At 38.2% G+C, this 18,287-nt stretch overlaps 1 protein-coding gene across 1 annotated transcript in view; it reads right to left on the bottom strand.

The window, feature by feature from the left end:
• The window catches only part of LOC145673940 (otoferlin-like), a 479,417-nt gene extending 467,200 nt beyond the window's left edge, over positions 1-12,217 (bottom strand). Inside the window, exon 1 of the mRNA XM_081743754.1 lies at positions 12,170-12,217. Within this exon, the coding sequence (XP_081599880.1) occupies positions 12,170-12,217 (48 nt within the window). The remainder of the gene's footprint in view (positions 1-12,169) is intronic.
• Between the last annotated feature and the right edge of the window lie 6,070 nt (positions 12,218-18,287).

Here is an 18,287-nt window from a genome sequence, read left to right as displayed (position 1 = left end):
GCTCCATCTGTCCTTGTAAAATTCAATCAATAAGAAATGGGAATGGTTTATTTAATTTGATAATGCTAAGGGATTTTTTCAGCTACCATCATTCAAAGGACACGACTAATAATAACTAACTTGCTCAAAGACTTTTTCTCTTATGTTGATACAGCGAATTCCTGTCAATTTAGTGCATTTTTAGATGTGTATCAAGTCGTAGAAGAAGAAAGATAGGCATGCGAAATACAAGGCAAATAAATCTTTGAGTATTCTATATCAAGATAAGTAGAACATTTATTGTGATTCTTGGGTGAAATTACTACATTACTGACCTAGATTCAGGTTTCGTCCGTTTGCATTAGTTAGTTACCCCGAGTCCTGGTCGGGGTTCGTCCGTTTTCATTAATAAGTTACCCCGAAATCTGTTCGGGCTTCGTCCGTTTGCATTAGTAAGTTACACCGAGTCCTGCTCGGACTTAAGATGTGAAGTGTTAAAGCCATCTACATCACCCCCATTATCAACGTGGTAAGTTTGGTCAATTTACTTGTCAAATAGTCTTGTTGAAATCAATGGTAATATATGAGAAATTTTACGGCTCTTATTTCTTAAAAAGAAGACTTGATCATAATAGTCTTGGTTCAAACTCATCTATAGTATACCTTCATACGAAACTTGGGCAACGTAATTCAAATGGTTTTTTGAAATCGTTTTTCCAAAACGATTTAGCGGACGCATAACTGCATTGCTCGCTAAGCTAAACTACGCTTCTGTCGCTGTTGCTCTTGGCCTGGCTCCACCCAGTTGTTTAACTTCGCTGACCTGGAAGCACGTGGAGTGAATGCGGTGTTGCAATTTAGCGCATATTCCTGAACTTCCCAGCTGTACAGGTTTTGTTTTCGGCAACACGCGAGTGCTTTCAAAGACATCAAGTCATCAGCAGCCCAACGATAAGCGCACTGACTACTGGTTTAAACAGTAGTGCTACGTGATTTGAGGATGGTTCATAGAGCGGGGCGACTAAACTGCTATAGAGTGAAATAGTGTGACGTCACATCCTTTTCGTTTCCATAGTGATCGCCATTTTCTGAATAACAAGTAGGCTAAATACTTAAGGACCTAAACGCAAGGCGGAAATATCGGTCATTTTTGATCATTTTTATATCTCGTCACCTTCAAAGCGAAATGATAAAAATCATTTCAGGCCCAAACCTCATCTGTGTTGTAAACTTGATCGAGATCGGTTGAGTGGTTTAGAGTTATTAAGTCACAAATATAGTCACTTTCATTTATATATATTCAGTGTGAGTGGAGAAACCATTTGGCAACCTCTCCATCAACTTCGGAAGCACTACAAGTTGGGTCAATGGGCCCCACATAGTTTGACTCCACGCCAGAAGGCAACGCGAGGAGACACCTGTGTTTCTTTGCTCTCTCATCTGAGAAAAGAGCCATTTCTGGGCATTTCTGGGGTGTTGACATGTGATGAGAAGTGGGTCCTATATGAAGCTCCATGGTGCCGTCATCATCGGTTAGCATCCCATGAATCGGTTGCAAAACAGCCGAAACCAGCACTGCATCAGAAGAAGGTCCTCCTGTGTGTTTGATGGACTGCTCGCGGCATCGTGCATCTAGACCTGCTACCAACTGGTCAGAGCATCAATGCAACTGTGTGCTGTCAGCAGTTGAGCCGTGTTCAAGAAAGAACTCAAAACTCTGGCACCCGCACTTCAGAATTGCAAAGGGGTACTCCTGCTACAGGACAACGCTAAGCCCCATGTTGCTAGGATGACCCGGGACACCATTCTACGCCTTAGATGGGAAACACTATTCCATCCGCTATACTCCCCGAACATTGCATCGTCCGATTGTCACCTGTTTCATTCCTTGAACAACCACCTTAGAGGACATTAGTTCAAATCCCTAGAAGAGGCGCAAAATGCCCTTGATACATACTCCGCTTCACGGCCCAACAAGTCCTACCACGATGGAATCCATGGCTTTCCAGAATGTTGGCAGAGGGTCGTCGATGCAGATGGGGACTATTTTCGATCTTCCAGGTACATCTTAGGTGACAGATCGATGTTCGAAGGTGGTGGGTGAGATAGATTATTATTATTACTGATGGAAACAATGTTAAAGAATATTTAATATGCCTGATAACTTTAAACTCAAAGAAGTTCAATATCCAGTGTTTCTATTCAACTTTTAATAGTAATGAATACGGTAAGTCTGAAAACCCCTCCTGGTTGATCTTATCCATAGATCCATCCATAGGTAAATGGTCCGTAGCTTTCGGCTACCGATTACAAGGTGAAGCTAATCCTGTGTTCGAAAAAGCACGAACAACCACGAAAATCCACAAAAAAAAAAAAAAAAAAAAGCATGTGCATTTTGAAGCTTCCTTGGTTTTATGTATGATGTTCCGGTCGTTAGTATAATGTGAAAAAGTAGAACAAATGTGAGTGAAGTCAAGGTATTGAAAGAAAATATGCGAAAAATGTTTCAAAATATAGCGAGAAAAAAAAAGGCGAGTACATTTACTACTTCAGTTTTTGCTTAGAAATAATAAAAAATACGTATATTTAGAAAGTGACAAATGTGCATACTCTCGGCCAACGAAATTCTGTGTTCAATTCCCGGTTGTTGAATTGAAGTTTAGCATCCCTTTCGGAAGCAAGGGTATAGGAGGCGTGGATCTACAGCTTAGAGCAGCGTTTCCCAACCGGTGTGCCGCGAGGAAATTGAAACAAAATTACTAATTCTATATCAATCAAATTGGAAGACATAGGGAAAAATGTATATTTGTATTTCACATTACTATGAACCTCTACTATGAATCTACAACTTTAAGTTTCATACTGACTTACTTTTCTGTACATTTTTAATGTTCAAAAAAGCATTTGTTATCATTATTATGACCATTATTGCTTCTTTATTGTTGCAGACAATTTCGTAACTTGAAATTTTAAAATATCATTCAATCCTTTTGACAAAGCAAACGTGCATACAAATTACCTACATTTGTGTTTTAAAAGTAAAAGATTTATTTGTTCGTTCATTATTTACTGATCTTCCTTCGTGAAAGGTTGGATACAGTTTGCGAAAAAGGAATTGTATTTTTAGAAACGTGAGTCCTATTTTTCATTGCAATTGTTGTCAAGTTTTAAATTAGAATGGAAAATATGCATAATGATCACGGGGGAAAACCAGTGATCGAGCTTTCTTCTCTGTGTGAAGATCAGTAATCACAGAGAAAAAATACCACTGTATTTTATATTTACAAATAATAATAATAATAATAATAATAATAATAATAATAATAATAATAATAATAATAATAATAATAATAATAATAATAATAATAATAATATCTATGTGTGTGCCGCAAGAATTCAAGTTACACCTGTAGTGTGCCGCAAGTTGAAAAAGGTTCGGAAACGCTGGCTTAGAGTGTGATCCGAGCCACGTGAACTTTCGCCAGGAGTCGAACCCTAGTCACCTGCAGCAACTTAAGTCTACATCAGTCATTTCTCTGCTAAACAAGTTTAGTTTTATTAAGACTGTGTACAGATATACGTCGAGTTACGAAATTTTGGGAGCAGGATCAAACCCTGTATTGCATTGATATTGTATGCAGTATTTTTGACAAGCTGTAAGAATTACTCGTAAACCTGTAAGTTTTGTGAAGTGTGCTGAAAGTAATTTTCCAGAATATTTACTTTAAATAAATATTTTCGCCTTTTCCAATCAATAGAAGTTATTTCAATTTGCACATCGTTTGAGCAAGACAGCAAGCTCTGATAAATAAATAAAAGAGGGAATTCTATATTGATAATCCATTTTCTCCACTGAAGATATCTTTTTCAAGGTAATTCTTAAAAGTTGTTTTAGAACTGGTTTTTCTGCTTTCTTCCCTGTTAGTTGAGTTTTATATATATTTTTCCTTTTTTTTCCCTCTTTTTATGGCAGGGAAAATGCACTTTTCCTAACGTGTAATGAAGTTTTATATCTTGCGATGAGATTTTTTGCAGTTTTTTTTTCGTTTTTATAATCTTTCCTGCAGGTGTTAAAAAAGTGGGAAAAGGATCTGCCTCGTTGACATCAGCGCCATCTCTGATCCATATAATACCTAGACAAGGTTAAGGATAACACTCCTGCACACGTCCGAGAAGTTGGCCCCCCCCCATTGAAGCACTAATGATCTCTTCTAGTGCAATCGTTAGTGCTTCGTTAGTGCTTCTTAGAAGACCAACTCCCAGCATTAGTGCTTCAATAGTTTGGACGCTAGAAGCAAAAAACTTTGGGGGGGGCCAACTTCACGTTAGCCCCCCCCCAGAAAGCACTAACGATTAAACCTAGTGGAATCGTTAGTGCATCGTTAGTGCTTCCAGAAAACACGAATAGTTTCGTTAGTGCTTCACAATTAGTGTGGCTATAGCCAGTTATATGTCACGAAATTCCCATAAGGAATACATGGGGAATTTTTAATTGGCTCAAATTCCCAACAAATTCAAAAGCGCTAATGACCTCTTCTAGTGCAATCGTTAGTGCCTCGTTAGTGCTTCTTAGAAAACCAACTCCCAACATTAGTGCTTCAATAGTTTGGACGCTAGAAGCAAAAAACTTTGGGGGGGGCCAACTTCACGTTAGCCCCCCCCCCAGAAAGCACTAACGATTAAACGTAGTGGAATCGTTAGTGCATCGTTAGTGCTTCCAGAAAACACGAATAGTTTCGTTAGTGCTTCACAATTAGTGTGGCTATAGCCAGTTATATGTCACGAAATTCCCATAAGGAATACATGGGGAATTTTTAATTGGCTCAAATTCCCAACAAATTCAAAAGCGCTAATGACCTCTTCTAGTGCAATCGTTAGTGCTTCGTTAGTGCTTCTTAGAAAACCAACTCCCAACATTAGTGCTTCAAGAGTTTGGACGCTAGAAGCAAAAAAAAACCTGTGGGTTGGGGCCAACTTCACGTTAGCCCCCCCAGAAAGCACTAACGATTAAACCTAGTGCAATCGTTAGTGCATCATTAGTGCTTCTAGAAAACACTAATGTTTTCGTTAGTGCTTTATTATTAGTGTAGATATGGCAAATTGTGTGTGACGAAAGTCACGTAAGATAAACATTGGGAATTTTTTATTGGGTCAAATTCCCACCAAATTCAAATGCGCTAACGATATCTTCTAGTGCAATCGTTAGTGCTTCTTAGAACACCAACTCCCAATATTAGTGCTTCAATAGTTTGGACGCTAGAAGCAAAAAATTTTAGGGGGCAACTTAACTTTAGCTCCCCCTCAGAAAGCGCTAACGATTAAACATAGTGCAATCGTTAGTGGATCGTTAGTGCTTCCAGAAAACACTAATGTTTTCGTTAGTGCTTCACTATTAATTTGGCTTTGGCGAATTACATGTCACGAAACGCCTGTAAGGAATACATGCGGAATTTTTCATTGGGACAAATTCCCGCCAAATTCTAAAACGCTAATGATATCTTTTAGTGCAATCGTTAGTGCTTTGTTAGTGCTTCTTAGAACACCAAGTCGAAACATTAGTGCTGCAATAGTTGGGACGCTAGAAGGAAAAAACTTTTGGGGTGCAACTTTACGTTAGCCCCCCAGGAAACACTAACGATTAAACCTAGTGCCATCGTTAGTGCTTCCAGAAAACACTAATGGTTTTGTTTTGCTTTACTATTAGTATAGATGTGCCCACTTATATGTTACAAATATGTCCAAACTCACGAGGTCGGCGCTCACGAGTTCGAAACTTACGCTAACTCGACCTCAACCTCACGAAGTGAGCCTGAGATAAGACTGGTGATGTGAGCGTGAGGTTGAGTGAGCTCTGGGTGAGACGGGTGAGGTGAGTGTGAGGTCAGACTGGTGATGTGAGCGTGAGGTCAGACTGATGATGCGAACGTGAGGTTGAGTGAGCGTGAGGTCAGGCTGGTGATGTGAGCGTGAGGTCGAAATGAGTTTGTGAGTTCAGGTCGAAATTAATTTTTTGAGCGTGAGCTTGAGTGAGGTTAGGTCAAAGTGGTCACCTCTTTTTACGAAACTCCCATAAACACATGGGGAATATTTCACTGGGACTAATTCCCGACAAACTCAAAAGAGCTAATGATATCTATATTATAAAAGAGAACGTACAAATCCTTTGTTCCCTCATCACGCTAATACGGCTGAACCAATTTCTTTTATTTTTGGGGGGTTATTAGGATTTGGACCCTAGATGGTTTTTATCATATCACTTTAATTTTTAATTACCAGTGTCTTGAGATAATTGACCATTCAAGTGTCCATAACGTACAAATCCTTTGTTAGTTCATCATAGGTATAAAAATAAACGTATTTATATGCAACCCGCATGACCGTGTCACTCGGCGGGTTAACATAAATGACAGGCGCTATAATGTTAACATTTACTGCAATTTGAAAGCGAAAAAGTAAAAATTATCTAAGTAACAAAGTTTATTGCGTTCCGGGGTGACCGCAGCGAAGCGGGTCACTCGGCGGGTTAACATAAATGACAGGCGCTATAATGTTAACATTTACTGCAATTTGAAAGCGAAAAAGTAAAAATTATCTAAGTAACAAAGTTTATTGCGTTCCGGGGTGACCGCAGCGAAGCGGGGTGAACGCTGCTAGTCTTTAATACAATCTGTAGTGCTTCGTTAGTGCTTCCTACAGTAGTGACTCTTAGCACTAGTGCTGCAATAGTTTGGTCTCTAAAAGCAAAAAAAAATTCAAGGACAAACGTGAAGTTAGTCCTTTTTTTTTTTTTTTTTTTTACTCCTAGCATCCAAACTAATGAAGCATTAATGTTCAGATTTCGTGCTCTAAGAAGTATTAACGATTGCACTAGAAGAGATCATTAGTGCTTTTGAATTTAGCGGAAGTTTAACTCAACGAAAAATTCCCAATGTTTTTCTTACGTGAGTTTCGTCACTAATAATGAAGCACTAACGAGACTATTAGTGTTTTCTAGTACCACCAACAATGTATTATCAATTGCACTAGGTTTGATTGTTAGTGCTTCCTGGGGGGCTAACTTCACGTTTGTCTATGAAACTTTTTTGCTTTTAGTGACCAACTATTGCAGCACTAGTGTTAAGAGTCACTGCTCTAGGAAACACTAACGAAGCACTAAAGATTGTATTAAAGATATCATTAGCTCTTTTGAGTTTGTCGGGAATTAGTCCCAGTGAAATATTCCCCATGTGTTTATGGGAGTTTCGTAAACAGAGGTGACCACTTTGACCTAACCTCACTCAAGCTCACGCTCAAAAAATTAATTTCGACCTGAACTCACAAACTCATTTCGACCTAATGCTCACACAACGTTACGCTCACATCACCAGCCTGACCTCACGCTCAAATAACCAGCCTGACCTCACGCTCACTCAACCTCACGTTCGCATCATCAGTCTGACCTCACGCTCACATCACCAGTCTGACCTCACGCTCACCTCACCCGTCTCACCTAGAGCTTACTCAACCTCACGCTCACATCACCAGCCTTATCTCACGCTCACTTCGTGAGGTTGAGGTCGAGTTAGCGTAAGTTTCGAACTCGTGAGCGCCGACCTCGTGAGTTTGGACATCTTTGTGACATATAAGTGGGCACATCTACACTAATAGTAAAGCAAAACAAAACCATTAGTGTTTTCTGGAAGCACTAACGATGCACTAACGATTGCACCAGGTTTAATCGTTAGTGTTACCTGGGGGGCTAACGTGAAGTTGCACTCCAAAAGTTTTTTCCTTCTTGCGTCCCAACTATTGCAGCACTAATGTTTCGATTTGGTGTTCTAAGAAGCACTAACAAAGCACTAACGATTGCACTAAAAGATATCATTAGCGTTTTAGAATTTGGCGGGAATTAGTCCCAATGAAAAATTCCGCATGTATTCCTTACAGGCGTTTCGTGACATGTAATTCGCCAAAGCCAAATTAATAGTGAAGCACTAACGAAAACATTAGTGTTTTCTGGAAGCACTAACGATCCACTAACGATTGCACTATGTTTAATCGTTAGTGCTTTCTGAGGGGGAGCTAAAGTTAAGTTGCCCCCTAAAATTTTTTGCTTCTAGCGTCCAAACTATTGAAGCACTAATATTGGGAGTTGGTGTTCTAAGAAGCACTAACGATTGCACTAGAAGATATCGTTAGCGCATTTGAATTTGGTGGGAATTTGACCCAATAAAAAATTCCCAATGTTTATCTTACGTGACTTTCGTCACACACAATTTGCCATATCTACACTAATAATGAAGCACTAACGAAAACATTAGTGTTATCTAGAAGCACTAATGATGCACTAACGATTGCACTAGGTTTAATCGTTAGTGCTTTCTGGGGGGGCTAACGTGAAGTTGGCCCCACCCCACAGGTTTTTTTTGCTTCTAGCGTCCAAACTCTTGAAGCACTAATGTTGGGAGTTGGTTTTCTAAGAAGCACTAACGAAGCACTAACGATTGCACTAGAAGAGGTCATTAGCGCTTTTGAATTTGTTGGGAATTTGAGCCAATTAAAAATTCCCCATGTATTCCTTATGGGAATTTCGTGACATATAACTGGCTATAGCCACACTAATTGTGAAGCACTAACGAAACTATTCGTGTTTTCTGGAAGCACTAACGATGCACTAACGATTCCACTACGTTTAATCGTTAGTGCTTTCTGGGGGGGGGCTAACGTGAAGTTGCCCCCCCCCAAAGTTTTTTGCTTCTAGCGTCCAAACTATTGAAGCACTAATGTTGGGAGTTGGTTTTCTAAGAAGCACTAACGAAGCACTAACGATTGCACTAGAAGAGGTCATTAGCGCTTTTGAATTTGTTGGGAATTTGAGCCAATTAAAAATTCCCCATGTATTCCTTATGGGAATTTCGTGACATATAACTGACTATAGCCACACTAATTGTGAAGCACTAACGAAACTATTCGTGTTTTCTGGAAGCACTAACGATGCACTAACGATTCCACTACGTTTAATCGTTAGTGCTTTCTGGGGGGGGGCTAACGTGAAGTTGGCCCCCCCCAAAGTTTTTTGCTTCTAGCGTCCAAACTATTGAAGCACTAATGTTGGGAGTTGGTTTTCTAAGAAGCACTAACGAAGCACTAACGATTGCACTAGAAGAGGTCATTAGCGCTTTTGAATTTGTTGGGAATTTGAGCCAATTAAAAATTCCCCATGTATTCCTTATGGGAATTTCGTGACATATAACTGGCTATAGCCACACTAATTGTGAAGCACTAACGAAACTATTCGTGTTTTCTGGAAGCACTAACGATGCACTAACGATTCCACTAGGTTTAATCGTTAGTGCTTTCTGGGGGGGGGCTAACGTGAAGTTGGCCCCCCCCCAAAGTTTTTTGCTTCTAGCGTCCAAACTATTGAAGCACTAATGTTGGGAGTTGGTTTTCTAAGAAGCACTAACGAAGCACTAACGATTGCACTAGAAGAGATCATTAGTGCTTCAATGGGGGGGGCCAACTTCTCGGACGTCTCCTGCACGACGACAGAAGAAAGTCAGGTATTTTCCTATTTTTAAGTTTTTTCTTCTTTTTTTTTAAAAAAAAAGCTCTCACACGCTACTGATGCCAAATAAGGATTACAGTGTTTATGTTTAGGAAGAATCAATAGAAAGTAAGTTATTATCGAGATATATCAATAGTTTGTAGTTAAAAGTTTTCTTCTAACGTAGGTAAAACAATAACTTATGTCTGAAAGAATTTATAGACTACATTATTTGTAGATAGGTTGGATTCTAAAAAAACGCGCTTTACTTAAATTATTTAACTTCTGTTAACAACTAATATTTAAATTAAAGTTTTGTTTGATCGTTCTGTAATTATCCTCGGATGAAAAAACAACACCAATAATAAATATAGTTGTTCTCGGGCAATAAGCCAAGTGAATTCCACGTTGCCCAACCTTTTTTGAGAACTGACAATGTTGTTCTCGTATTCAGGGTAAAGTATGAGAGACCATAATCTACATCATTATCAAACCGAAAGGTTCTTCTGAAGGGGAGAGATCATAGAGATGATTTATTAGCACTTTTGTTACTCTATCCAGGTCAGTGGCGGCGTAAGACAAACTGGGGCCGGGGCCAGTGAAGTAGATCGAGGCCTCAATTTTAACAATCGTGATTTATACACTTCTATTTTTGACATACGTTTACATAATCATTATTTCTGTTTACTCCTCCTTCTTTCCCGTTGGGCGTATGTTTAGATCATCTTAATCTGGGATATATTAAATAAATGGGAGTGACATTCAGCAACCCTGTCTATTTTTTTAACGCTTAGAACCGACTTCAGGCTGGTATCTGAAAATAAAACTGGACCATCATTGCATTTTTTCTTCTTTTTTCATTTATTTTTTTTAAAAGACACAGTTGAAAAAGGATAGGGATACAAGTGTAACGGAAACTACATCCCACGACAGAAATAACATAATCTTAAGAACAAATAAAACATAACAACAAAAAATCCAGAATTTATCTTACACCTATACTATCCTAGTATCAACGCGTACTGTAAATAGATGGAATAGTGGAAGTAATGTTCCTAGTAATACATTTAGAGACAAATTTACGTACAAAACACAACAATGAGCTGATATTTAAAAAAGTGCAAATAATAATATCTCCGATGCTATTTCCAAATTTAAGCTCTATGTTTTCTAAAATTTTCTTGTTAGGTTCTCGCCTTTTATGTTTCTCCTGTTTCAATTTCTCATATGGTCAAGTTTATTCATAGTTTTTCATCTGTCTGGGTTTACCCTACATGTGTTTTATTTGATTAGATTTTTCTCCTACAATTAGCCCCATTCACTTTAACATTCGGGTTGAGTTTATTTTAGTTTATCGTCCTTTTCAGCAGTGAGGCTATATGAGGCGTGGACCTATTGATTAACGTGGAATCCGAATCCCATGAGCTCCCACCGGGGATCCAACCCAGGTCTCCCGCGCCAAAGGCGCGTACGCTAATCGCTTAGCCACGAGGGAGCTCCACTTTAACATTCGGTTCCTCTCCAGTATCACACACGACACTTAAACATTTTCTTCTTTTTCTTGCCGAACTATCAGTAAATTATGGCTAGAGTAGATTTCTCTCCTGCGTGTCTTCACTCATTTTCCAGTGATAATACACGATCTATTTAGTTCCACTGCTTTTGCCGAACTATCAGTGAATAGTTAAGCACTAGAATATTTCTCTCCTGCTTGTCTTTTTTACTCTTCTTTCTAGATTTCACACTTGTTTTATATTGTTTTGTATTTAATAATTCAGTCATGTTTATATTGTCACTTATGACTATTTCCACTACTAATTACTAACATACTTAGTATTAGAATATATTATAACAAAAAGTCCTGAATATATTGAATAATTGGGGATATATTATATATTAAATATGTGAGCACAGAATTCTACTACAAGTTATACCATCCTACTTTTCATTAACACCTATCACCAGTCAATGGGCATATCTTGATGGCTTCTTATTACTCTTTTGGTACTTTTGTATTCTTATTACCTTAATTTGAAACATGAAACTACTTTCGACAGTAGTTCCACTACCATATTAGTCTGTGTTCCACAAACATTCAGAATGATACCTTCCTTGCTTTGGTAGCAGCGAAAGTCTCAACTATATTATCAAAATCCAAAGTGGATGCTATATTTCATTTTCGATAGGAAGAATGGTTAGTTTCGTGAGTCTTTCTTGACTCATTATGGAGCTCAAGTATGATTTTATCAATTTCATTTTGCTGAAAGACCTTTCATATGATGTGACAGACACGGGCAGTGTTATGAAAATCTGAAAAGCGGTTGCCAAACTTTAGTAAACTTCTAGCTCCATTGAAGATACATATTGCAGTATGTATTGTGGAGAAAAGTCAAGTTGCTCTTTAGCTTTCTGAGCGCACCTTAGTGAACGGATTATATCCTTACAATCCTGAAATAATTCTACGCCCAAATCATTCGGGTAGAACAAAGCCAAATCAGAGAAACATTATTTTAGCCTTTCCTTGCTCTCATCGTCTAGCTGCTGCATAAAGTTGGCCATAGAACACAGGAATCCAAATCAGTCGTTCAGGTCGTGCATCTGAGTAAAATTGTCATACATTTGTTGTCTCATATTATCTAGAATTTCATTGAAAGAGAGCTTCACTTCGGCCTGTGCAGTCAGATGTTCATCCTTTGCTTCTTCTCCAGACATGCATCTCCTTCTCCTACTGCGTGTACCCAGAGTTATGTTCCATTCTCTGCAATTTCCTTCAGCTGCGGATATGATTTTCTCGGCCACCTCAAGTCTCCAGGTATCAATGGTGTCAACCAGACTCTGTAACTGAACAAGGGTTTAATTGAAACTCGTATCCTGAGAGTGAAGGCAATTTTGAATACAATCAAAGATGAAAGAACTGCAGACCAGAAATACAATAAAGCGATGAAGTTACATGACTGGATGCTTGCAAGAAGACCAGCGTCTTCTCTAGTAACAAGCGTTTCAGTCGAAGTGTCACTCAGTTCTTCCGACACATCAATTGCTTCATCCAACTGACTACAAAGTGCCTTCACAGCTTCTGCTTTGGAACACCATCTGGCGTCACTTTCATGTTTCAGACCAATCTTTACGTGCTTTTGCAGCATATTCCATCAGTGACTAGATCTAAAGAAGAATACACACATTCCATTGCTCCAAACAAAGTGACCGCCAGAACGTTAACGTGCGCAGCATGTACGCCATAAATTGCAATTATTTTTTGTTACAAGAAACAAAAATGGCCAAAGGACTTATATTCCTTATCAAAGTTTGAACTCCAGAATATTGCCTGGCCATTGTAGCCTGATTATCATAAGACTGGCCTCTGCAATCTTAATATCAAGCCTATCACGTTGAAGTTTCTTCAGCATCTCAGCAGAAATACTCTCAGCAATCTTTCGACAGAGATGAAATCAATAAATGCTTCCGGAACTTGAACAGAATCACGCTGTATGTCAACAAATCGAATGATTTATCACAACTGTTCCACATGAGAACAATCAGGAGTTGAATTAAATATTATGCTGAAGTAATCTGAATATTTTAATTTTGAACACTTGTTTTCTTATTGAACATTTTTTTCAGTAAAATTTTGGGCTGAAATGTAAATTCATAAGCCAAAAATCAAGAGCAAAACTGGGAAAACCTTTAAGCAAAAGGATTTCGCTCGTTGAAAATTCAACTTGTAAAGGACAAAAGAAAAAACAGAAGGAAAATCAGTGAATCAGCGACTATAGCGTCTCCACCAAAGAGCTTTTAGTTAGCAACATAATGCTAATATCCTAATAAAGCATTATGTACATTGATCCCTCCTTTCTGCCCATCTCTTGAACTAATAAATAAATAAATAGTGAAATTTTAGCAAGCAGGTTAGCAGACGGGGCCCCATTACTTTCATCGTAAGACGTTAAAATGTAAACAACACAATATACTATGACTTTCTTTTATTATATTTTAATCTACACTCAGCTTTTTCCTTTAAATTTCTCTGAGGTTATTTTATTCATATTTTAATCCACATACATTTTTTCCTTTAAATTTCTTTGGAGCCCCAAGAGAGTGAAACTTTTATTTTATTTATTTTCCACCAGCATTAAGCTTTTTTCTTTATTTTTTGGGAGGGGGGGCAAGAGAGTGAAAAGTTTGTTTTATTATTTTTTCACCTAGATTCAGCCTGTTCCTTTAAATTTCTTTTGGGGCCCCCAAGAGCGTGAAACGCTTACTTTATTTTTCACCTATATTCAGAGCTTTTTCCTTTAAACTTCTTTGAGAGCCTCACCGATAATGAAACTTTTGTTGTATTTATTTTTAATTTACATTCAGTTTTTTCTTTAAATTTCTTTGCGGGCCCCCAAGAGAGCGAGGCCCGAAGCTATAGCTTGTTTAGCTTATACAGAAGTCCAGCACTGATTAGCTTTATTAGACAGATATTTCTGTTGTTTCATCCGTTATTTGAGGTAATATTGATTGATAATTAATTTCGTTTACTTTTAGGGAAGGTGTGGATTATAAAACTTGGCGGCCCTAATGCGTCTCATGCTAACAAGGTTCCTTAGTAATTATTTATTACCTACCGTTGGGGGCCCCTACACAGTGGGGCCCGGGGCGAGGGCATCGCTCACCCCGCCCTTACGCCGCAACTGATCCAGGTGTTTTTTCTTCACTGTAATTTTCGGTTTAAAAAAAACTGTATACTCCCTGTAGTATAACGAAGCTTCTGTTGGAGTCTTTGATCTTCTGTTTGGGTGGTGGCGGTTTGGATCTTGCAGAAAGTTCTTCGTGATTTTGAGTATGTCCTTACTGCTTTAGGAGTTCGTCGTGGGGCGTAATTAATCATTAACGCTATGGTATGGGTTTCATCGCTCTCCTTCAAATTGAGTTCTTGGAGCAAGCATTTTGTGTTGTTTGGAAATGTGTTGCTAGGATGTATATGTTTAAAATACTCTTCTTTTCCGGGAGCAGCAGATATATTTCTTGAAGGTTATCGTTGACTGGTGTGTATGTTTCTGGGAGAGATGTGTTAAATGTTTGGTTATGTTGTATTGAATTATATGTGATAAGACGGATCTAATAGTGTGTTCTAGATTCTTTTTACGTTTATGGGGTGTGTTCTGATGTATTGGTATGAATTTTGCTATAATTTTGTGTGTTGTGGGCGGACTGGGTGGTGTAAACATCTCTTTTAGTCGAGGTATCAATGTTTATGTTTTTAAGCATGTGATGTCTGGAGGTTTTCTGTATTGCTTCATGGAGAAATTTTGTTTCGGCGATTCAACAGCCATGTCGAGCACATATGTAACTCACTGCATGATGGTTTCGGTAACTTCCTTGACGGCTTCGTAGATCACAGTTTTGATGTCGGCTCTCGACACTTCTGTTATGGGGTCATCTGCTGGAGTGGGTTCGTAGGGGAGAGGGTGTTCCGGTCCTGGAAAAGGCCGGAAGTTTCTGAATTCTTCGGTCTGTTTAGGGTTCAAGACAGGTCTTATGAATTTTTGCTGTAGAGAAGGGGTCTTTTGGACACGTGCTCTTGCCAGTTCGGTGGACATTTGATACAAATGTACGAGAGACCAAGAGAACAGAAGCCTTTATTATATATGTGATGGCAAAAAGGGGACGGAGTTTCATTGGTCAATGGCGTCGAACAATCAGCGTCAGTTTGTGGTTTAAATTGTGATCGATTGGTTCACTGGGTTCGCTAGCAAGCCCTGATTGCTTGTTTTGTATATTTTACATTTTCTCCCAATGACGGAGAGCTATGTTTGGCTGTGTTGAAAACCGGTATCCCTATTAGCGTTGCTACCTTCTTGACTATATTAATCACGACACCAAGAAAACCTAAGCTCTTATTACTAATACTACTACTACTACTACTACTAATAATAATAATAATAATAATAAACTTGTAGATAGTAAAGAGGACCATACCCTAGATGTTTCAATTTTATCCGGTAGATGTCATTTCCTGAAGGATGTTTGCTGCCATCTAATGACGGGAAGTGTAACTTTTATTATCTTTGCAAAGAACAGAACTCAAAACTTCGCTTTCGTTCAAGAGACATGTGGAATAACGGACAGACATAGAACATCATTATCTGTCGAAATGTTATCAGAGTTACAATGTAGACAGAGATGGTTTGAGCATGTAAGAAGATGACCTTCAAAATACTTAGTTTACAGAGTAGATGCTATAGAGCTGAATGGGAAATAGCGCGAGACCGGCCAAAGAAGTGAGTAGACTGTGTGAAGAAGCGTGGTGTCACAGTAGATATAACAAGACAGAAACAATGGAGGACAGCCATTCGAAAAGCCAAACCTTGCTACTGGGAAAAGGCTTAGATGGAGAAAAATCTCTTGATTAAAACTTTTATATCCAAGATAGTTTCTTACTTCAAATTCAAAACGGATACAAAGTTACCCCCGTATTATTTTGTTGTTGTATTAAATGTATTTCTCACGTATGGTATTGATGTTATGACTACACTAGGTTTCGCATGTGGTGCAGCCACATATGGACATGGGACAGTGTCCTCTGACCTTCGACGAAAACATATATATATATATAAATCACGAATCTTACGATTGTTATGGTTTCATTAGAAACGGATATACTTTCTCCGAAGCAAAGAAGTTTTGGTTGCGTCGTCGGATTTTGTTGATTTTGTCACTTCTTTCTAGTTTTGTGTTTAGATTCCTTTATTTAGAAGTTAGAATTTAGATTAATTTTATACATGCATCGTGTATTGTAAATGTGTGTTTATACTGTGAAAATTATTACAACTTTGGTACTGTAACTCCCTGAACCTTTGCTTTACATAATCTTTCCCTCCTTCACAGCAATATACATACTGATGTATGCATGCACTTCAATCCTTCCCGTTTTAGTGAAGGAAATGTCTGCGCAAAAGCATGGAATATTATGACATTTTGAGCAACTATATGTTTAAAGGTGATAGAAATGTTTTCACATAACTTTGAATGAATTTGTTGTGCCTTCACTACAGACGAAACAAAAAAACATATTCCAATAATATTCTGAATTTTGTAGATTTCCTGAAAATTATTATTTTATTTATACACATTTTTGTGCTTTACATCATCTATAAGCCTTAAGAATGTCGCGTATGAAGAATTATGTCTCTCGACAAGTACGCAATTCGGAGCAGGGAGAAGGAAGACAGTGGCATGAGACCTGCACGTTAGGTACCAGCTCCGCATTTACCTGGCGTAAAGCAAGAAAATTCAGGAAAACTTTTCTCAGGATAACTTGCCCGAAAAATCATTCATATATTTTTCACCGAGTGTCCCCACCGGTAAGCGAACCCGGCTCATTACTGATACTATTTCTGTAAAGAAATTAAGTCTGTTACAAGGCAAATTAATTGCTCAAAACTTACCATTCAAACTATAACTCTACATAGGCATTAATTTGCTTGACTTCGCAGAGGATTCTAATTTATGTATAGATAATAATGAATTGTGTTCTGCTTTCGGATGGCACTTATTATCTCTCCTAAATCCATCGACGGCTCCGTACCCGGTACTGTGACTTATAGCGAGTCCTTGTAAACTACATCGTTTATGCGTATACCTACTAGTCTAGTCCCTGTCCATAAGACCCGTAGGAAAGTCATGTCTGACGGCTGTTCTCTTCAAATCCTGTTAGTACATGTTTAAACAAGTGTAAATCACGAGGGTAGACTTTTTGACTTATGGGCAGTTTTCTTCTACAGGGGCGTAATTCTAGGGTGGCGGCGCCCCTTTTGAGTTTTTGCCGACTTTTCTTAAAATGATTGTAGCTGCCATTGTGATTGTAGCAGAACAATGAATGAGGGTTGTTTGCTTTCTAAATAGTGAACGAACTAAACCTAGATATAGATTTTTGGCGTAGCCGTACAAATAGAGGGAGAAGAGGGGGGCAAAGTCCAATTTCGGCTAATTTTTTAAAATGTGTTATTATTTTCTTCCCATAACGTCCGAATGGTGATCTCTTGTGTAACAACGATTTTTTGGCCAAGACTTACAACAATCCTCTATACAAGGACGCAATTTTTGACAAAAATCTTCCAATAGTTATCTCCACAATATATATAATATAGTCAGATGCGCGAAATTTTTCAGAGTGTAAACTTCTGTGGTTTCGTGTTTGCTTCACTACACACGTTGCAATTCTAATAGAAGTAGAAAATTATTAACACATCGTTGTATTATTATTCACGATTCTTAGAATAAACAGCACTGATAATGTTTTGTGTGATATGCCTGCTCCAAAAAGTACGTGATGTACAAGAATATTTCTTGGTACTCGTATTAATTGGCTTCATTTATGAACCTTTTGCTAACTGTGGGTAACTTTGTTTCCATTTTGTGAACTAATAATAAGTTTCAATGTAAAATGTCTCGAATTTTACCTCTAAAATAGAAATTTTGTCGTGTGCGAATTTTTCCAGGTTTTCTCTACAGCAGCTGCTAGGATAGAGATAAACGTACTAATTTAGTGTGCCTTACTGCCTGCTATCTCCACTTAAAAAAATGGTTTATGTACTTCAGATGGTGACGTTATCTTCGCTGCAGGAATAATTTGGAATGTATTCATGTCTAGTCTAGTAACAATGGACTATCTTCATTCTTGGAAATCACTGATGTAATAATTTTCTGAAAGGATTTGAAGTTATTCTGGTGAAGTAGTTATGGCATCAAGTGTGGAAAGATCTTTACGTGGAGTGAAATTAACACAAGGAACTAG

Source organism: Thermobia domestica, chromosome 17 (assembly GCF_964235325.1).
Source record: "Thermobia domestica chromosome 17, izTheDome1.hap1.1, whole genome shotgun sequence".
NCBI lineage: Eukaryota > Metazoa > Arthropoda > Insecta > Zygentoma > Lepismatidae > Thermobia > Thermobia domestica.
Note: the sequence above shows the minus strand (reverse complement) of the source record. Positions and strands in the feature narration are given on the sequence as shown.